A 23,200-nucleotide genomic window follows, 5' to 3' on the forward strand; every position below is an offset into this window, starting at 1 on the left:
CAGTATAGTTGCAAACCATCCTGAGATGAGACCCAACTCACATCCTTTTGGTATTTGGTATGTTCTCATTCACAGTTTGCTGGTCACATCCATGGGACATATAAAGCTTACTGATTTTGGTTTATCCAAGGTGGGACTGATGAGCATGACCACCAATCTTTATGAGGGTCACATTGAGAAGGATGCTCGAGAGTTCCTAGACAAGCAGGTAAGCTTTGTCTCCATTTTTTTTTTCTAAAAAGAGATTGCCAAGCCCAGGAATTCCCTTGTTAATTAGCAAAATTACAAATAAAATAAATGTAAACCATGTTTGTACCTCAGTTGGTAATTTAGATGTCTGTTCAAAAGTTACCTTTGGTACACAGCAAATTGCTTCCATTTTTCTCCTTCCAGTCCCCCTTCCCTTTTCTCCCCACTCCCATTGCCCACCTCTGCTGTGTCCCTCCCCCAACATTATGGTCTATTAGGAAGATGAACGATCTAATTGTACGCGAGTGGGATTGTGAGAGAGACAAATGGAAAACTGTTTTTATAAGGAATTCAGGAGTCTCAGCAGAGTACTTGTGGAACTCATGATGCATTGTACAATCAAGGGTGCTAAAATCCTAGATATGGCCCATTTCCCTTTCAGCATGCCTCATTACCATTTGCCCACAATCTGTTCACTGTAAAAGTTACTTAAGGTAAACCCATCTCAACTTTCAGGCTTTCATACAGAAATTAAGATGTAAGGATATTCAAGTTCCATAAATACCAAAACAGACTTATGGGCATGCATTATTATTTAGTTTAATAGTGTATATTAAACTGAATATGCTTAAATGTGCAAGGTTATTTACATGTTTAAATTCAATCAAATGTGAAAGACAGAATGTTTGGGATCCAGTTTTTCATCTTTGATCCCCAAGTGATTGGTTTTCTTTGAGTCTATTGATCTAATATCCAGGGCCTTGAGATTTGAGCAGATGTATGTTTTCCTGAAATAATTACTGTCCAATGGTCTTGCTATAATTCTAACTTATTTCTAATATTTCAATTATTATTATTAGGTCTGTGGGACACCTGAATATATTGCACCAGAAGTGATTCTAAGGCAGGGTTATGGAAAGCCAGTGGACTGGTGGGCCATGGGAATCATTCTCTATGAGTTTCTGGTTGGATGCGTGCCATTCTTTGGGGACACACCAGAAGAGCTATTTGGACAAGTCATCAGTGGTAAATATCACCAGAAATCATTTTCAAGCTACTTCTGGGAAATAGCTATTTAATGCAAATCCAAGGAGTATCTGAGACCCTACTATTAAAACATTAACCTTTAGCAAAAACTTGAGCCAACAAATTAAAAGAACTCGCTTTTCAAAGTACACAACTGCTTTTGATATTATCAAGGGTAATATTTGGATTGAAAACCGGTCTGAGAAAATGTTGTTGATGTACTATTCTGAAGTTCATCAACAATATATCCGATGTTTATGGCCGACCATTTTTTACTAAAGAAATTGATGTGGGATTTACAAATGATTTGACCGTGGGCCTTTCCATCTTGAATAGAAAAGTTGTACCAGGAAAGAAAAGGTTAAGAGGGATGCTACTTGTATCAAAGGAAAAATGGCTAATAAGGAAATTAGCAAAAATGTAATAATCTCCTAAAACAAATGTCTACCAAATAATAAATAATGAGAAAGGGAAGGAAGCAAATTTAATTCACAGATTGTTAATGATTTCATTGGTGGTTGTTATGGTATAATGTTATTTTTGTAACAGCTGTTCTTCTTTCATTTAAAATTCAATAACCTTTAGATCTTAACCTGCATGCTGACCCTAACTATTGTCATGCAGCTTGTGGCAAAACTAAATGATAATTAAACAGAATTTTTCACTCCTCTACCTGCTGTTTCCATAAATTTCCCAGATGCAGAGATATAGATGGCCTCTATGTATGCCAGAAGTTTATCTGACATATCAGTTACCATATTATCTGCCATTCTCTTCCATACTATGTTACCAGATCCAATGACAGCAGTAGAAAGAAGAGGGAAGAAAATAAACCCTGTTTTTCTGTATGTGAGGAAGAGAGAGGAGTAATCCCAGCACTAGTCTCTGTCTCTGACTTTGTAAGCCAGGCATGTTTGTAAACTTTAATGAAGTGGATTTGTGGGTTGCCCGCAGTGTATGACCCTTTTTTTTTTTTTAAACAATATCCTAGCTGTTTATGGATTTATAACTGTGCTGTTTTTCTGATGTGATATACCAAGGCCTGAGTGGCAAGGGGAATCAACTGTTTAATTAACACAAGTGGCAAATGCTGGCTTTGTTCTCCATGCCTTACGGCTGAGATGCATATTCATGTTTTATTTTCCAAATCAGATTTAAACTGCAGGCAGTGGAAGCTAGAGGCAGACACATGCAGAAATAACTCATTTTTTTATTGCATTTCCTTACACACAGGCACGCACACATATCTTCAGGCAAGTGCCTTTTAAGATGTAGAAAATATTACAATATTCATGACAAAATTTTAAATACTTTAATTATGATTATTTTGAGTATCTCTCTTAAGTACTGGGAATCTACACACACACACACACACACACACACACACATCTTTAAACTTCTATGTTTCTTGTGTATTTTTCACCTAATTCTTTTGTTGTTGTGAAAAGAACATAAAACATGCTTTTGGAGCAGTTTTTGTTAGAGTGAGTTCAGAAATTGGCTATCTTTTGCTCTTAGAATTTTTTCCCCAGAAAAGCTGACCACCCTTGCTCTGTTAAATGCTGAAAGCTCTGTGGAATAAGTGTCACATCAGGATTTGGGATAGGGAAAGCCTGTTTGTATGGAAGCCCTTATTTTTCCAATTCAGTAAGTTCTGGATTCATGAGATTTCAAGAGGCATCTGATGGTAAAATAAAACAAAAGACTAACCTGAATTTAATTGAGGCATGTATTATTTTATTATCAATATGAAGGTAACCAGTAGTTCTGTAAAAAAGGTAGATGCACAGAGGAAACTGAATGAAATCCTAACAGGGCTTCCCCCAGATACATACTTCACTCCCTGTCCTGGGTCTGCCAGAGATGGTCATTGCTGTCACTGTCATTCTTTTTTTTTTTTTTTAATATATTTTATTTTATTTTATAATAACTTTTTATTGACAGAACCCATGCCTGGGTAATTTTTTACAGCATTATCCCTTGCACTCGCTTTTGTTCCGATTTTTCCCCTCCCTCCCTCCACCCCTTCCCCTAGATGGCAAGCAGTCCTATATATGTTAGATATGTTGCAGTATGTCACTGTCATTCAAATAAAAAAATGTTTATTTTTCTTATAGATGAAATCAATTGGCCTGAAAAAGATGAAGCCCCCCCTCCCGATGCCCAGGATCTGATTACGCTGCTCCTCCGGCAGAATCCTCTGGAGAGACTGGGAACAGGTTAGGGTATAACTTGTTTTAATTTTTGCTAATATGCAAGAAATAACATCTACGTGAAACACGGTGAGGCTTTTGTTTGTGTTTTGTTTTGCATGGGAAACATCTGTTAGTGGATGTAGAACATGACGACAACTCATTATAGCAACGATGTTTAGGGATATTGTTGTGTATTGGGTTGTGGGAATTTTTTTTTTCCTTTTTTGCTGACTCAGAGCAGTTTGTAAAAGGAGAGCTTTTTTTTTTTTTTTTTTTTTTTTTTTTTTTTTTTTTGGTATGAAACAGAAGCTACTCTTATTGTAAACAAGAGCAGAGTCTTATCTCAAGATAAACCTATTCAGCACACAGAGCTCTCCCCCTCCTGAAAGCCATGAGCTTTAGGAATCACTTGAACTAGGGGAAGTAGAACTAACTGGTCCAGTTCAAGGCATCACCCCCTTTTCCCAAGCTCACAAGTAATCAGACCCAGCAAATTACTTCCCACAGACTTTGGGTGAGGTGATTGGTACTTGAACTAATTACTAGAAAATGAGAGCCTGGGGAAGGAATACGCTATCTTATCATTGGTATTCACACTGTGGTCTGAGGAGGAAGATTAAAAGCACAGGCTTTTGAGGTTAAGGAGATAAAAAGAAATTAGTGAGAAGAAAGCCTGCTGACTATTGTGTTGCCAGTTTTCTATATCTCTAGCTTGGTAGTACAGTGGATAGAGAACTGAAGTTAGAGTCAGAAGAACTCACATTTGTGAGTTCAAATCTCAGAGGAATTAAGGGACTCACCTCAGCATCACACAACTGGCAAGTACCCATAGTACTCGAAACCCAGTGCTCTGATTTACTCTTTCCCCTCACTGTCTTAGGCAATCGGTCATTTCCTTTTCTGAAATGATCTTTAGTAAGATTTCATTTGGGGGCAGCTAGGTGGGGCAATGAATGGACTACTAGGCCTGGAGTCAGAAAGTACTGAGTGCAAATTCAACTTCCTACAGGTACTAGCTGTGTGACCCTACCCAAGTCACTTAAGTCTACTTATCTATGAAATGATTTGAAGAAAGAAATGTCAAAATACTTCAGAATCTCTGCCAAGAAAACTTGAAATAGGGTCACAGAGGGATGGGCGTGATGACTGAACAACAACAAAAGATTTAAAAGTCTGAAAAATAGGGATAAATATTATACAATCTTGTCTGAGAACTGGATTGTGGATAGGGCTAAGAGCCAGAAAGCTTATTTATTTATTTTTTTTAGATGCACTTAAATAGCATGTTAGAATGTTGACTACATATCGCGAAGTCCAAAGTTCAAATCCTTTGTTCAATCCCTTTTTTAGTACAGTTTTTAAGCTGTGTGATCCTTCTTTCATACATACCTTCTTTCAGTCTCAATATGCTTATCAAGAAAAATGGGAATAATAACAGCACACTATCATTATGTCAGTCAGTTTTCCTTAACTTTTTTCTTTGTTACAAAGGAAAGATCAAAATAGGGATAGATTCTCTGGAATTGATTGTGATATGTAAAAAACAAATACATAAGTTTCAAAGTCCAAAGTAACTTTCACATCTGAATGACACATCCATAAATGGATTTTAAGAGATATATAAGTATTGTTAATTGAAGATTGTTCTACATCAAATACAATTATCTGTCTATGTTCTCTTTCTCTTCCATTAAAAAAAAAAGAGTGAATGAGTGGGCACAAATGTATTTCCAAAAACAGACTTTAAAAGCCCCCTTCACCCTAGAGTACCCTTGGAAAGTGGAGTTGCCATGTCCTTTTTCTTACTTTAATTTGATTGGGTTGGATTTGACATACAGTATGGGTTTGCTGGTCAACACAATCATATATATCCATGTGCTCCTGGATTGTTTTTTCTCTTCATCTCTATGACTGATACTTTGGATCTTTTCAGGGTTTGACAGTTTGAAGAGCTAATCCTTAACGGAAGTCCAAAAGAGACATTTGAAATATCCAGACCTAGCTTTTAGTGTTGTCAGGAACACTGCAAAACAGACAGTGGCTGTGTGATGAGCCCCTGTAGGGTGCTGCTGAACGCTACCTGCTGCTTGTCCCGAAGGCTTGCTGCCCTGCTTCAGAGGGCAGCATCGTGTATTTAATGCATATTTAGCTGGCAAAATAATGCACCATGAAATGTGTAAATGCACATTTGCCTGAGAGACTGGAGTAGCTGAGAAAAGGGGTGTGAAGAATATAATGGATGTTTTAGAAATTTCCACAAGAGGAGAGAAAAACCATGGGCACGGAAGAAATTTAATGTCACAGCACCATAAGATTTCAGTGTAATTAGAAAGCTAGAAGTTGGGGATTGACCTACTTCAACTGCTTTTGAACTTCTAATATGCTGCGAACACAAAACTCTCTTCTTTGAGTAGTAATGTTGGGTTCTTGCAGTGAAGTTTGCTTTTTTTTTTCATGGTTTAACATGGTTGTTTTTCTATGGCATTTAATTTTATTTGGTAGTATTTTATAATTTTAATTTTTCTCTTAATTTGTCCTTTCATTCTTTCCTCCTCAGTAATGGAAAGAATCAAGGACAATGATAATTGCCTGACCTCCCACATGCCCCTGAGTCAAAGGAATGTCTCAGTGGGAGACTCCTAGGAGACCAGGTCAACTGAAAACAACCAAAAAAAAAAAAAACCCCTCTTTGGTTATAATTCAGAGATAATTCAGAAGCCCTGGATCCTGATGAAGCCAGTTGTCCTTGAGTGAAATGTATGGCACTTGATTATTTGCCAGAATTTTGCCACTTAGTTAATTTTATTATTTTTTAAATGTCTATTTAAATCTTTTGGTTTTTTCACTATCTTCAAATATATACCTTCACACTCCCCAAGCCATTAAAGTTTTTTTTTCTTTTTTTATTGTTTTCTTTTTTTCTGGTTATATATGTACATTAATTCTTTGAATATACATTTCTTTATGAATCATGTTCTTTATGAATCTTTATGAATTCATAAATAATAAGAAAAAGAGAGAAGAACCATGAGAGAAAAAATTGGGGAAAAAATGAACATAGCATGAAAATACAGGATTTAAATGAGGGAGGCATTAAAGTAAAGCAGCAAGGTGGCACAGTGGATAGAACACTAGGCTTAAAATAGGAACACTCATCTTCATGAGTTCAAATGTCCGAGTTATTGGCTATATTATAATGAGTCTTTGCCAGACTTTTGATATTTCTCAGTGCCTCATCTATTTTTCTCCCTCAATCCAAGTAGTCTGTAATATATTCCAATGATAAAATTGTTTCTCCTTCTATCTCCATTAATCTTCAATCAGATGTCCTTCAGAAACATGTCTTTATCACAATATATTTCTTCACATGAATATGCCTTCTTAACTACCCCTTTTATTTATTCATATATCAAAAGGAAAGTCTCAATGATAGCTGTGAGATCAAATTTGCCTTTTGCATTAGGACCTTTAGCTCCTCTTGCTTTTTGCCTATACTTTGTCCATTGGTTTACAGCCTTTTGTAGCCATGTGTTTTTTTTAATATTTTATTTTATTTAATTTAATAATAACTTTATATTGACAGAATCCATGCCAGGATAATTTTTTTTTTTACAACATTACCCCTTGCACTCATTTCTGTTCCGATTTTTCCCCTCCCTCCCTCTACCCCCTCCCCAAGATGGCAAGCAGTCCTATATATGTTAGATATGTTGCAGTATATCCTAGATACAATATATGTGTGCAGAACCGAACAGTTCTCTTGTTGTACAGGGAGAGTTGGATTCAGAAGGTAAAAATAACCCGGGAAGAAAAACAAAAATGCAAATAATTCACATTCGTTTCCCAGTGTTCTTTCTTTGGGTGTAGCTGCTTCTGTCCGTCATTTATCAATTGAAACTCAGTTAGGTCTCTTTGTCAAAGAAATCCACTTCCATCAGAATACATCCTCATACAATATTGTTGTCGAAGTGTATAATGATCTCCTGGTTCTGCTCATTTCACTTAGCATCAGTTCATGTAGGTCTCTCCAAGTCTCTCTGTATTCATCCTGTTGGTCATTCCTTACAGAACAATAATATTCCATAACATTCATATACCACAATTTACTCAGCCATTCTCCAATTGATGGGCATCCATTCATTTTCCAGTCTCTAGCTACTACAAACAGGGCTGCCACAAACATTTTGGCACATACAGGTCCCTTTCCCTTCTTTAGTATCTCTTTGGGGTATAAGCCCAGTAGTAGCACTGCTGGATCAAAGGGTATGCACAGTTTGATAACTTTTTGGGCATAATTCCAGATTGCTCTCCAGAATGGCTGGATTCGTTCACAACTCCACCAACAATGCATCAGTGTCCCAGTTTTCTCACATCCCCTCCAACATTCATCATTATTTTTTCCTGTCATCTTAGCCAATCTGACAGGTGTATAGTGGTATCTCAGAGTTGTCTTAATTTGCATTTCTCTGATCAATAGTGATTTGGAACACTCTTTCATATAAGTGGTAATAGTTTCAATTTCATCATCTGAAAATTGTTCATATCCGTTGACCATTTATCAATTGGAGAGTGGCTTGATTTCTTATAAATTTGAGTCAGTACTCTATATATTTTGGAGATGAGGCCTTTATCAGAACCTTTGACTGTGAAGATGTTTTCCCAGTTTGTTGCTTCCCTTCTAATCTTGTTTGCATTAGTTTTGTTTGTACAAAGGCTTTTTAATTTGATATAATCAAAAATTTCTATTTTGTGATCAGTAATGGTCTCTAGTTCATCTTTGGTCACAAATTTCTTTCTCCTCCACAAGTCTGAGAGATAAACTATCCTATGTTCCTCTAATTTATTTATAATCTTGTTCTTTATGCCTAGGTCATGGACCCATTTTGATCTTATCTTGGTATATGGTGTTGTGTGGGTCCATGTGTAGCCATGTGTTTTACAACTGATTCCTTTCTTGAACTGTGTCTCCCATAAACTTTTGGATCTCTAAACTGCTATACTTCTTTCTCCATGTAGTCTCTAACTTGGTGAATGTACATTAAATGGTTGTCTCCCTCTCCAATTCTTTTCATTTAAAATTTATATTGTGGCCTTCCCCATGGTAATCCCAGCAAGACAGAATATGCAGCTATTTTCTCCAGGAGTTAAGACCAAATCTCCAAGTAGAATGAGGTTTAACTTGTAAGTAGGGAAGATTGCAGGTAATACAAAGAAGAATTTTGGTTGTCAGTTAAGAATAAGAAGCTCTAGGTTCGGATTATAATAAGGAAACATTAGTATTACATGTAAAGGAGACTCTCTATGGTATGAACAATGAAACCATTGTTCGGGTCTCCCTAGGTGGCCACTTAGGAGCAATGATAAGCTATCTTCATTCATGCTTTTGCTAGAGGCAGAGAGGTAGACTAGCTGAGCTTTGTGAATCCATTACAAATATGAGGGTTTCTTTTTATATATTATGTACATATTTTAAATGTTTCTGGCCAAGTATACCCTTAAAATGGCAAGTTTTTGAATCATGAACTGAATATACAGAACATTGTTTTCCCAAATTGTGCCGTTATGCTCTGTTGGCATGAAGAAGTATACAACTTTACAAATTTGATGGATTTTAGTCTCATGCTGTATGAATCCATAAAGCAAATTCAGCTATTTCTGACTTAAGAATTCATACTCCATAGACACTAATTCCTTCCTAATTACATATGTAATCCAGTGGAATTACATTACAAATTTGTTATCATTCAAAAAAGAACTCATCATTGTTATCTGTTTTACTCTAGGAAATATCACTGTCATAGCAAATTTCTCCTCTAGAATTTTTTTTCTTTTTTATTTATTTTTATATAATGATAATGTCTTTATGGGGACTACAAGCCTACTTCCTCAGGTTCACCATAATGTGGTTTTTAGAAACTACATCATCAATTTATGAAAAAAAAAGTGGGGGGAAGTAATAGGAAAAATTAACAAAGGAAAAATTGAACACATGGTACAATTACTGAAGTAATCAAATATCTCCCTGACAGTTGTTCAAGGGAATTATTTTCTTTGGTCCTGATGATGGAATGAGTATGTCAAAGCTGACTCTAGCTCACTTTGCTCTCCTTTTCCTCCCTTTCCTACCTCCCTCTCTCCATATAAATCTCCCATCCTATCTGCCTTAAGCATTTTAATATCCTCATTTTCTCTCGTGCTCCCCCAGGTGGTGCCTATGAAGTAAAGCAACACCAGTTTTTTCGTTCCCTGGACTGGAATAGTTTGCTGAGACAGAAGGCTGAATTCATTCCACAGCTAGAATCAGAAGACGACACAAGTTACTTCGATAGTATGTATTATCTTAAAATATCAGTGAATATAATATGACTAGCGTGGAAATAAGTTTTGCATGAGCACATGTATAATCTGTATCAAATTGCTTGCTTTCTCTATGAGAAAAAGAGATAGAATTTGGAACTCCAAAATATTTTTTGGAATAATGTTTGTTAACAATTGTTTTTGCTTATTTGTATTTGGTGGAAAATATTAAATATATTTTTAAAAGTAAAAAAAATATGTACGTGAATGGTGTATGTATAAAGAAATATCCAGGTGTTTAATATTGCAGCAGAAGCCTTCTGAAGGGCAATATGTTCTAATGGGAATCCAAGATGTCAGGTTCAAATCCCAGCTCTGCTGTTTTCTACAGGTGTAATTTTGGACAAGTCTCTTTAAACCTCAGTTTCTACGTCTATAAATAAAACATTTGGCTACTCCTACTTCTACATACCTGTGGATAAAATCTTTAATAGAATACAATAATTGCCTTATGTAAAATGGGGTTCTAAGTGACCTTGACTGTCCTCTATTTTTCTTTAGCTCGATCAGAGAAATATCACCATATGGAAACAGAAGAAGAAGATGACACTAATGATGAAGATTTTAATTTGGAAATACGGCAGTTTTCTTCATGTTCCCACAGGTTTTCAAAAGTAAGTCAAGGGGCAGCTAGGTGGTGCAGTGGACAGAGCACCATCCCTGAAGTCAGGAGGAAATGACTTCAAATCTGGTCTCAGACACTTAATATTTCCTAGCTGTATGACCCTGGGCAAGTCACTTAACCCTAATTGCCTCAGGAAAAAATAATTTTATATAAAGTTTTATAAGTTTTTATTTAAATATATATGGTTATATATAGTTATCTATAGTTTTGTAGATATAAATATATATATATATATATATATATATATACACATATACATATATACACATATACACATACCTGTGTGTATTGTGTACATTGAGCTACTTTTCCTACAGTGGTTTCTCACTCTCATTCATTGAGGCACAGCAGTCAGGTATCTTCATCTCCAGAAATGCAAAGCTCCATCTAAAAAAATGGGCATATATATATATATATGCCTTGTGTTTCTGGAGATGAGAACACTTACTTGTTCTGCCTCACTATATAAATATGAACTGTTCATAGTTTGTTTCCAGAGTCACTTATAGGCTGGTGAGATTGAGAAAATGACTCGGTGTGCTTTTATTAGTTTTGGCTTTAGCACTGGTTCTGAAACCATCATTCCTTATCCTTGATTTGCCAGAGTCCAAAGGATGTCCATAGTTGAATAGCCAGTGTCATTGGGACTGATAAGAAAAAAAGGCCTTGAACTTATCTAATTTTTTAAAAATAGTGATTATGAAGAGTATAAACACAAGTAATAGAAATGCGCTAATATGATCATTTATTCATGATACACTGAGAAGAGCATTGTGAATCTGTAGCCAGAGGACCTCAGTTTAAATAAAAAGCCATGCCTAAGAATCATTTTTTAAAATATTTATGTATAAGTCTACCATATACATCTTAAGCATGACAACACCAAAACTCTGAGAGTGGATAATTTACTCAAATTACCTTCTCTGAACTTCAATTTTCTTATCTATAAAATGAAGGAAGTAGATTATATGATTTCCATGTTCCTTCCAGAAATATGGCACAGTAGAAATAAATCTGAATTTATAGTTAGCCAACCAAAGTTCTATTTCCTAAGCAAGTGCATTAAATTACAAATTCCTTGAGCAGAATTGGGCTGTTTTTTTTTTTTTTTTTTCAGAATGGGGGAGGTGATTGGGGACTTTTTGCCTTTCTTTTCATCCCTAGCTCTTAGCTGAGAGTCTGGCATTTAGTTGGCATTTTAAAAATGCTTATTGCTTTTTTATTATTGATTTCACTATTGATTGATTGACTTCTCTTGGTCTCAGTTTCCTCACCCGTTAAATATTTCTGAAGTATCTTTGCCCCTGTGATTCCAATCTAAATAAGGGCTTTTTTTTTTTTTTTTTTTTTTAAATAAGAGGGAATGTGAGCTGATTGGGAACCTGTGGAGTTATTTCATAAAAGAGGCGAGTTTTACATAGTAAAGAGGCATTTCAGGAGAGAAGTGATAGTCTGTAAGTGAGATCAGTGGTTTTGGAGAAGCAAGTATAAGCTGAAGTGTAATGGAACCTGAGAATAGTGGATTATATGAAATGATTCTAGGAGAGTCCAAGACCACCTGGAGAGTTGCCTTTTGATTCAAGGAGAATTGAGATCTGTTGTTGAATTCTGAAAAGACTTGGAGAGATCTGCTGAGGAAAAGAATCCTTGCTGCTGTGTATCCATAGCTAGGGGAGAAGAGAAATGATAGAGAAAAGGGAGGGGTCTCTAGGACACACCAACCTTTTATCTGGAGGTGTAGTGATTAGGCTTGAAGTCAAAATCCAGGTTTAACCAGTAACTTTCCAGTTCTATAGATTCAGCCATCAGCATTACAAATGAATTGGCTTAGCTTCTATGTAGCACTTAGTACTTTCAGAGTTTATTCTGCCTTTTATAAAATTAGCTACAAATTAGCCACAAAATTAGCTAATAATGTAGATACTCCAATAATACTCCATTATACTCCAGTAGTTCCATGCTCTCCTAGGTATGTGACCCATCTTCTGGTGCTGATAGCATCCCATTCATGCCTTCTTCTCCTTTATAAATCTTGTGCATGTCCCTTGCAATAGAGTAAGCCCAATGTTTTTTGTGTTAAAAAAAAAAAAAAAAAAAGTAGGGGACCCAGGTGGTTGCAATGGATAAAGTGCTCTGCTTGAGTCAAGAAAGTTCCCCTTCCTAAGTTCAAATGCAGCCTCAGACACTGGATGTGTGCAACCCTGGGCAAGTCACTTACTCTTGCTTGCCTCAGTTTCCCCATCTATAAAATGAACAGGAGAAGGAAAAAACAAACCATTGCAATATCTTTGTCAAGAAAACCTCAATGGAATGGGTTTAGTCAGACACAACAAAAACAATTTCACAACAGTAGAGGCAAGTGGAAAAATGCTGGATTTGGCCAAATTCTACCTCTATCACTGTCAGTATGATCCAGAGCGAATCATCTTCACTCTGTACTTCATTTCCCTATTTATAAAATAAGATTATGGCAAATGGTTCCTTCTAGCAAGAAGTTAATATATGTTAAATAAAAAAGAGGTCACTGTCATGTTAGTCATTTACAGGGAATGGAATAAAGAAATTGAATCAATCTTGGAGCCACATCTGGGAGTTGAGCTTAAACTTTGGCAAAAGCTTGTCAGAGCTGTCTCCCAGATGAAGTTTTTTCCCTGCTGCCTTCATCTCAGTAACTAGTACTGTCTTCCTGTCCCCCACTCTGCTACAACTTTCTTCCCTAGCATATGCAACCCCCATACTCATCACTGATCCCTACTCCCACCAGTTCTTTGTTACAGAATGGCTGAAAATTGCTACAAGCTAATAGAGTGGATCCAAGTGGAACCCTGTGGATTGATTCAGCTTTCTTAATCTCCTCTTTTGTGACATTTGCCCATCCTTATGGGAGGGTGATGGCTATCCAGAGGCAATCTGAGATCTCTTAGGATGGACAAGCTTTATCTCTGCAGGTGCCTCCTTGTCACAGTGCGCAAAGTTGATGGTCTATATGTATGATTTGTAAGCTAACAAAAACCACTGATTTTTTATGACCAAAATACATAATGTCTTTTTTCCTAAATCTTTGAAGAAAGTTATTTTTTCTTTTCTTCACAGTCAAATCATTTTTCTGCTTCTGACCCCTGACTGGTGGCCATTAAATCTCTCTCTCTCAGATTTTTTTTTTGATAGACTTTATAGTTAAAAAGTAATCTAAGATGTGCATTGATCCTCTGATCTAAAAACTCCAAACATTTATGGATTTTGTTTGTAGACACAACATTCATACAGGGAAATGATGAGAGGAATTGAATTCATAACAACAACAAGGTTATTCATTGACCCTGCATTACAGCAGAGAGGACCATAAAGCATTTGGAAAGCACTTTCTGAACATAGATTCCTATAATTCAGAATTTAGTCATAATGTCTCATAGAAAAGAAAGATCTAAATAAATTAGAACACCAAGAATGAATTAATAATGATTGAAAACTTTTCTCCTTCTTAGGTTTTTAGCAGTATAGATCGAATAACTCGGAATCCTGGAGAAGAGAAAGAAGACCCAGGAGATAAAACCAAAAGTACAGCTCTGCCATCTGTGGAGACATTGAGTTGGAGCTCGGAGTATTCTGAAATGTAGGTAGAAAGGCTTGTTAAAAACATTTCACGGGGCACCTAGGTGATGCAGTGAATAGAGTGCCAACCCTGAAGTCAGAAAGACCTAAGTGTGACCCTGGGCAAGTCACTTAAACCCAATTGCCTCAGGAAAACAAACAAACAAAAAACCATTATACAGTAAGTGGCTACTATTCCTGGCTGGTCTAAATATCAATCATTCCTCCAAATCTCCTAGTTGTGGTGGGTTTTTTTTTCTCTTGATCTCTTCCAGAATTGATATTATTTTAACAAATCTTTTTTTTTTTTTTTGTTCTTGTGTTCTCTCATTTGTTTTCGTTCTCTCTCTCTCTCTCTCTCTCTCTCTCTCTCTCTCTCTCTCTCATAATTTAAGGCAACAATTATCTACATCTAACTCCTCTGACACGGAGAGTAACAGACATAGACTCAGTTCGGGATTGCTTCCCAAACTGGCTATTTCGACTGAGGGAGAACAAAGTGAACCAACTGTGTGTGCTAGAGAATCTCGAGAGGAACCTGAGAAGCCAGCACTTCCATCTGAAGAGAATGCCCAAGATGAACCTGAAGTCACAACCCCAGCCAGCACCATTAGCAGCTCTACACTCTCTGGTAAGGAGTTTGACTTTGAGGTTTCTGTCAATCTAATACCATCCGGTTGGTTAGGAAGTGGTTTCTTTGCCTTCAGGCTCTCCAGGTTGGCCTTGGACAAGGTATTACCTCGTTACTGGGCTTCATTAAGGGCCTCTTAAATGATAGACAATTCCATGTCACTCCCACCCTACCTAATCATCTTCACCAGTTTTCTTTGATATAATACTGAAGCATGGTTACCTTAATCTTGAAGGCGCGGCTTTAATTTTCATAGGTGACATTAATTTTAATGAAAAATTAATATTAAATGTTAAATTTAAAAAATTGGAAGTCAACCTTGATAGAGTATATGATTGATTGTTCAAATAGAATTTGATTGCAAATTTGCCCATAGACTCTATAGGTCCCTTTAATTAAATTTAATCAGTATTTATGGAACACCTACTATATGCAAGGCTCTGGGCTTAATGGCTCAGGATACCAAAAAAAAAATCCTTGCCCCAAAGAGTTTACATGCTAAGAGAAGGGGTCTTTAACTTTACAAAATAGAGTATTGATAACTGGCAGGGGAAAGAAGAGGTGGGCACAATCAAGAAAGGTCTAATTTGTAGGAAATGCCATTTACGGTATACTTAGAATAGGAAGGCAATTTAAAGATCATTTGTTCCAACTTCCACCTGTTGTTTAACTCCTTTGTACAATCACTTCGACAGATTGCTAATTCAGCCTTAATTTAGAGGCTTTCAAAAACAAAGGAATTTGCTACCTAAATGGTAACTCATTCATTAATAAGTTTTTTTTTTTTCCTAGTTTAGGATCTTATAGATGATGTTAGATCCCACAATACATCCTTGGCTCTGCTCATAAAATACAGATCTTGATAAAGGCCTTATTGCTTTCCATCAAGTCATAGCCACTTAGAATTAAAAAGGTCATCAGAGATCATCATGTGAAGATTCTCTATAGTGTTTCCCAAATACCCATCAAGTATCTGCCTTGGAGATGTCCAGAGTCAGGGAATTGCTTTCTGGTTGTTATTGCCACAGCCCTGGGTTCTCAACAGGTACAAGATCTAGCATCTCTTAGCTTACTTGGAGAGGTCTCAGCTATGGGCCCAGTGATTCACTGTAGATCTTTCCTTTAAGGAACTGCCTACCTAACATTCAAAAAATTGTATCTCCAAGTTAGAAGCAATGTGGTGAAAACTTCAACCACTCTTGAATGTCACCTCTCAAAGTTATAGAGGAGCTGCTGTCTATATTGTTGAAAAGAGGATCTCAGAAGTCACTGAAGTGTCTGATTGTTGAGAGAAATAGTATGGCATAGTGAATAGAGACTGGTCTGGAAGCTGGGAAGATCTGGATTTGAGTCTCTGATACATACTGATTATATGACCCAGAGCTAGTCACTTAATCTCTGGAATTAGCTAATTAATCCAGGCAGTTCCCCAATTTGATTATAATTTGCAGAAAAAGTACCAGAACAGGGAGAGGTTTTTTTTTTGTTTGTGTGTGTGTGTGTGTGTGTGTGTGTGTGTGTGTGTGTGTGTGTGTGTGTTTCTAAGGCCAAGTAAAACACGTCTAATTTCTCTTTTACAAATATTTGAAGACAACAGTCAAATACATACATTACCCCCCTCCCTCCCTTCTTACTTATTTTCTCTGGAGACAGAATATCTCTAGTTTCCCTGCCTAGTCTTCATGGCATTGTTTTGAGTCCCTTTAGCATCCTGATTGCCCTTTTGGATACATTCTGACTTATTAATGTACCTCATAAAATAGGATACAAAGAACTAGACCCAAGTGTGGCTATCTTTTTAAAATATTATAAACTCTTAATATTTATATGCAATATAAGTGTCCTGCACGAGCCCCAGAACCAGATAATTTTACAAGTGAATTCAATCAAACATTTAAAGATCAGCTAATTCCAATGTTAAATAAATTATTTGGAAATTTCTACCAAATCCTTTTATGGAACAAATATGATATTGATACCTAAGCCAACAAGAGTGAAAACAGAAAAAAAAAATCATAGATCAATTTCATGAATATGGATGCAAAAACTCACAATAAAATAGTAACCAAAAGATTACAGCAATATATTATAAAGATTGTACATTATCATTAAATAGAATCTGTACGAGGAATGCAATGGTTAACATAAGGAAAATATCAACATAATTGATTATATCAATAAGAAAAGGTTTTTTTAATCATATAATTATATTAATAGATTCAGGAAAAATTTTTTTGGTAAAGTTCAACCCTCATTTCTATTAAAAACACTTGGTATAAATGGATTTTCCTTAAATTGATGAAAAGTATTTCTCTAAAATCAACAGCAAGCATTATTTGTAATAGCCTCTTAAATCTCTTTTACCTCTAAAGCTATATCCTTGAGCATAGTGAGACCGAGTCTTCATTTCCTCATCTATAACAAAAAAGAAGGGGCATGGGATACGTAGTCTCTAAGGTCCTTTATAACTTGAAATCCTTTGCTCCTAGAAGCACCTAACTAGAGAGGAAAACCCTGGTCTCAGCAGAGAGGCTAAACCAGGTTGAGCATAATCGATGGCCCTCAAATTCATTGGTGAATGAGGGGAATAACTTTTCCCTACTTGTTCCCCACATGGAACGAGATGATGAAACACATTGTTTCAGTGACCTATGAAGTTGGCTGAAGCTGGTGCTGTGGACCACTTAGAGTTTGGTCAGGTATCACAAATGTCACGGTCGTCCACTGCATCCTGGGCCATCCTAGTCATCTTGACTTGTGCCTTGCCACTGGGCTTTTATGACTCAAGAAGAGAGAATGAGGCTAATGATACAATTCAGCCTCACTTAAATCCAATCCACACAAGTTAAGACATTACCTTGTGATGTCACTGCTCTTCTTCAAAAACAAAAGATGGGCAACAGCAACAAAGCTACGTACTACAATTTTAAAATAACTTGATTCACATATAATGTTCAATTCAGTTCAATTTCTCAAACACTTAACAAGTCCCTTCTATGTTCTAGAATTGTGGAGGACTAACGAGACAAAGGTAATAATGAAATAAGTGTGGGGCAGCTAGGTAGTGCTGTGGATAGAGCACCAGCCCTGAAGTCCGGAGGACCTGAGTTCAAATCTCAGACACTTAACACTTCCTGGCTGTGTGACCCTGGGCAAGTCACTTAACCCCAATTTCCTCAGGCAAAAAGAAACAAACAAACAAACAAACCCTGCACTTAGGGAGTTTGTGCTTTTATTGAACAGGTCTATTGAAGAAAGAAAAGTATTCCTGGGTTGATTATATTTAATGAGATAGTCTAATTAACCAATTCTATATATTAATATTATGAGTGAAGGAGAACTTGATAACCCATCCTTCTAAGAATCTAAAATTATCCAGTATGGCAGAATAGAAAGAGAAATAACTCTGAAATTAGAGGTTCAAATTCTACTACTACTGCTTACTGCCTATGTGATCTTGTACAAGAATGTAACTTCCAAGACTTCAGTTAATTCATCTATAAAATAAGCGGCTTCTCCTTCTAAATCTTTGACTCTATGAACTTATAACCCTATCCTCTTCAGTTCTTTTCTTCCCTCTTTTTTGCTGGATATCTTCAAACATTGGTAGTTTTTTTTAATGATTGTTAATTTTTTCTGTCCTTATTACTAAGCCTTTATTTCTCAAACCATTCAAATGAATCTTTACTATTTTCATATTTTACCACTTTATTTTATACTATATATTCACATCTGTTTATAATTGATTCTTAATGTGTAAGTTGCTTATTACCTCTTGCCCTGTCAGTCCTACTGAGTAATAGGAATGGGGAGGAGAAGAAGAGAGTCTCAGGGTTTTGATTGATCACTTTCATAATTTTGAAAATATCCATCCCAAGCCCTGCCATGCATTTAGATTAATTGATTAAAACTACCTTATTTCTTAGTCCCTTTCTTTCTCTCCCCCATACCCACACTAAAAATAATCAAAGACCTGAAGGGCTGCCCAGAATGGAGATGAGTTCAGCTACTCATTGCCAAGGATAATTAGAGAATCAGACGACCGTGACTGTCATAAAATTAAATTCCTTGATTTTTATATGGCTCTACCATCTCGTGCATGTTTGCATACACCACACACACACACACACACACACACACACACACACAGAGATTTGACATTTAGAGAACATTAAGGTGACACTATCTACTGTCAGTAGACAAAAAAGTAAATCTCCTATCCAGTGCTATATAAATTAAATAGGTAAAGTTGAAAGGCTGGAAGGGGAATGAGGAGAAAAAAGAGGGAGAAAGAGAAAGAGGAGAGAGACAGAAACATACATAAAGATAGAGATAGATAGAGACACAGAGAGGGAGAGACAGAAAGACACAGAGATACACACACACACACACACACACACACACAAACACACACACATGGAGGAAGGAGACACAAACACAGAGAAACCCTAATATTGTTTTCCAGTACCTGAGTATGTACAGAATATTTGCTCTTTTTTTCCCCATTGTCCAGTTGATTTTGAATCTGAATATGTTAATGGAAAATTAAAATAAAAATCCATTGTCATAGAGATGTCCAAATCCACTGGCTAATTAAAACTATTAATGAATCCCTTATATTTGATGTTCTGAGGGTCTCTTCTTACTGATTTCTATAATGTTATCTAATATCAATTACAAGAAAAATATTGCATTTATTGCAGTTACAATATCCTAGTCTTATATTCTTCATTCTGTTGATTAAGATGTGGGATAGCTACAAAAAATTCTTAAGTTAATATATGATAAAGCAATTGTTTGATGTCACTTGTTTCCAACTCGTTGGGACCTCATTTGGGGTTTTCTTGGCAGAGATCCTGAAATTTGCCATTTTCTTCTCCAGCCCGTTTTACAAATGACAAAACTAAGGCAAACAGGATTAAGTGACTTGTCTAGGGCCACACAGATATAAGTGTCTGAGGCCAGATTTGAACTCAGGAAGACGAGTTTTCATGACTCCAGCCCAGCACTCTGTATACTGTGGTGTCACCTAGCTGTCCCAAAGCAGTTATTTATCATACTTCTATTTATAGTCTTATTGAATTTATCCATACATATTTGGGTCTGTTGCTCTCTTTATGTAGGTTTCTATATTCATTCTACTATATGTTTCCAAGTCAGAAAGCTTTGAATTCAGGTTAAGCCTTTGATACATATTTACAGTAAGACCTTGAGCAATTAGTCTCTTTCTCCGTTTCCTTAATAAAATTTAAATTGAAAAAAATCAATAAACTAATTCTAGCATTTCTAAACCTCCCAACAATTAAAATGGAGGTGATAGCATCTACCTCAGAGATATGTTATAAAGATAAGTGCTTTGAAAGCTTTAAAATGCTATAGCAGAATTAACTATTACTATACATTATAGATAAAAATGATAAAGATTGAACAAAGTACAAAGAGCAATATAGTTTGATTTAGTTATTTATAAAAAATAAAAAGGCTTATATCTCATAAAGGTATCTTTTTTCATTGGCCCTTTAATTTAATTGGATCAAATGGAAATAAATGAAACTTAAAACACCATATTCATTGTAAGGCAGATTATAGTTCAGCTCCAGACTCCCACATGATTTCCTTAGATCAGACTAAAATAAGTGGGTAAGCAAAACTTCACCTAGGAAGACCCATAGATTAACTGTGCAGATAAAAATAAAGTTTAGAAAACAAAGAGAGCATGAGCTCTTCAGAGGGTTGAACTAGATAGCCAATGAGATTTCTTCTAATTCTAGAACTATGGTCATATATAAAAAGAGGAGATCCGACTAGATGGCCCCTGATGTCCTTTGTAGCTCTAGATCTAATATCCTATAAATAATTCTTAGTCAAGTTTTCTTTTCAACTGCTAAGCAATTAAAAAGTACTTGTCTCTCACTTTTAGTTTGGCTGGGTGTTTTAATATGATTTTAGGTAGTTATAGGGATTGGGTACCCTCAAGGTGATAACCACAAGGGAGTTTTGTTTCGTGGCCCCTGGAAATTCAAATAAGATTATGAATACTCCTTCTGTGGAGGAGAGGAAGTGTTATCAATGATTAGCAAAAAATCCAGCCAAGCATAATAATTTATGAGTGAAAAGGTGAGGGTCTGCCCTTCGGTAGACTTGGAAGATTTGTCACTTCTCCAGACAATGTGCCTTTTTAAAAATCAAGTCTACATTAAGTAACCTTGTCTTCTGAAGCCTTCCATCCATTCTACCCCACTCCAGCATGACATTATCATATCACACCCAGAAAGGAGACCTCTGGTGGCAGAGAGCAAATGACCTTCAATAAACATCTGTTACCCAAAGGATGAGGGAATGAAGTCTGAAATCCTCAGTTTAAAAATGGGACCATATGTTATGATTAAGTAAATTTTAAAACATTATTTTCTCATGTCCTAAGTAATTTCAAAAGGAAACCAGGACTTGTCACAATAGATTATTCACCTTGATAGATGAATGTAGTCTAGGAAATAACTGAATGTGTTGAATATTTCTCTTTGTTAAAATTCATTAATTATTTAAAAATGACCATTTCCCTCTCTATTTTAGAGACAATCTAGGATAAGGGGGATATGTACACATAAATAAATAAATAAAATATTTATGTATGTATATACATAAGTGTATATGTTTATATTGATATGTGTATGTATACACACATATAACTTTAGACTCAGAGAGGCATGCTCAAAGTCATCTGACATTTAATATAAAGGAATCTGTTATCTGCCATGTTCTGAGGGTCTTTTTTAAAGCTTTCTATAATTTAAGGAAAAAACTGCAAATATACTAATATGATTCTGTTCCTTTTTGTATGAGAAATAAAAATTGAAATTCTTGAAAGACTTCCTTAAATTATAAATTATGAGGGGGAGAAAGAGAACAGGAAGTTTGTATCCATTAATGGAAAAAAAGAGGAGACTGAGGTGGTTTCCATGCAGAATTTTATATTATATTTTATGGATAGTAGGGAGCCACTAAAATTTTTTGAGCATGGAAGTGATATACTATGCAATAGAAAAATTATTTTGGGGGTAAGGAAGATTAGAAACAACACTAGATAGGTAGAGGCTATTACTTTAGTACAGATAGGAGTACAGAGGGAAGGAGGTCTTCCTTGGTGACAACTTTGTAGGTTGTCATATGATGGAACTCAAATCCACAGTATTTGTTAGAAACTGATTGGTGATGAGGGATGGGAGAAAAGGAAAAGTCCAAGATTATCCCATGTCAGAAGGATACATCAACAAAAATTGAGAATCAGGAAGGAAAAGCAGCTTTCCTGTGGGAAAGATAGGAGGAAAGGATGATAGATTCCGTTTAGTCTATGGAGTTTGATGTATCCTCAGAGAATCCAAATGTTTGGTTTTTAGCAGTATTTCTTGTGATACAGAAAAGGGTTTTCCTTACAGATGACATGGAATGGGTTTGAAAATAAAAAATGTGAATATTTCATTGGAAATTATTTTCCATTATAAGAGTCATTGTGACATAGTAGTCTAAGATCATGACTGTACCTCTTTGCATGAGTCATTCTGTCAATGACTTAGGTAATTCTCTAAGAATGCAAATTGCAGGCTAGATGGCAATTACACTGGTAGAGGAGGTTCTCTCACCTGGGGATTCCAAATATCAATAAAATCACAAATTAAGCCCCTTTCTACTATAGTGCAATTATTGTTACCAGAGTGGGGGACAAATTCATCCATGGATAAGGCAGAATCCTTCCTATTCTTTCTTCTCCTCCTTCACCTTGCTGTACAACACCTTGTTCTGTGTTCTAATGTTTCCCTGGCATTTTATAAACCCATTAGCAAGATGGAATGTTTCTCAGCTATTGTTGTCCCCCCCCCCCTCTCTCTAGCTCTCGCGCTCTCTCTCTCTCTCTCTCTCTCTCTCTCTCTCTCTCTCTCTCTCTCTCTCTCTCTCCTGCCATCGCACAATCTATGGTTTTCCTGAATGTGTTTATCCCTTCTTCTTTGTACAGTTGGAAGTTTTTCAGAGCATTTGGATCAGATAAATGGAAGGAGCGAGTGTGTGGACAGTACAGATAATTCCTCAAAGCCATCCAGTGAACCCGCTTCTCAAATGGCTCGTCAGCGATTAGAAAGCACAGAGAAAAAGAAAATCTCTGGGAAAGTCACAAAGTCCCTTTCTGCCAGTGCTCTGTCCCTCATGATCCCAGGAGGTAGAGATAAATCTATTAGCATGAAATCTTGTGGTTTGTGCATGCTCCCTTCTTACCCCATTTGGAACGCTGATCAAAATGTGAGATTTCTTTCGGCACGAATAGAGTCAGAACTTTTTATCTCCTGACCCCTGTCATTCCCATAGAGCACTTGGTGGCTTATTTCCTTATGTTTGTGTGTCCCTTCCTTTCTTCAACTGGGGGGAAAAGAATCAAGATCCTACCTTTTAATGAAGCCTTTAAATTCCTGTCAGTTTTAGACCAACATGTCATGAGAGTAACTGTGTTTTCTCACTGTGAATCCTTGCAGTTCACATGTGGAGATCTGCACAGATGCATTTTTACATGTCACAAAACAGCTGGCAGTATCCTTG

At 36.2% G+C, this 23,200-nt stretch overlaps 1 protein-coding gene across 6 annotated transcripts in view; it reads left to right on the plus strand.

Moving 5' to 3' along the window:
- MAST4 (microtubule associated serine/threonine kinase family member 4) overlaps positions 1-23,200 on the plus strand; it is an 802,919-nt gene that overhangs the window by 750,228 nt on the left and 29,491 nt on the right. For 4 of the 6 annotated variants that reach the window (XM_051991523.1, XM_051991531.1, XM_051991539.1 and 1 more), the window contains 8 exons: positions 76-208; positions 1,050-1,215; positions 3,333-3,434; positions 9,616-9,738; positions 10,269-10,381; positions 13,878-14,005; positions 14,379-14,614; positions 22,626-22,826. In XM_051991523.1, the coding sequence (XP_051847483.1) occupies positions 76-208; positions 1,050-1,215; positions 3,333-3,434; positions 9,616-9,738; positions 10,269-10,381; positions 13,878-14,005; positions 14,379-14,614; positions 22,626-22,826 (1,202 nt within the window). The remainder of the gene's footprint in view (positions 1-75; positions 209-1,049; positions 1,216-3,332; positions 3,435-9,615; positions 9,739-10,268; positions 10,382-13,877; positions 14,006-14,378; positions 14,615-22,625; positions 22,827-23,200) is intronic. The other 2 variants (XM_051991547.1, XM_051991569.1) reach the window with 1 other exon arrangement.

This window comes from Antechinus flavipes, chromosome 1 (genome assembly GCF_016432865.1).
Source record: "Antechinus flavipes isolate AdamAnt ecotype Samford, QLD, Australia chromosome 1, AdamAnt_v2, whole genome shotgun sequence".
NCBI classification, from domain to species: Eukaryota; Metazoa; Chordata; class Mammalia; order Dasyuromorphia; family Dasyuridae; genus Antechinus; species Antechinus flavipes.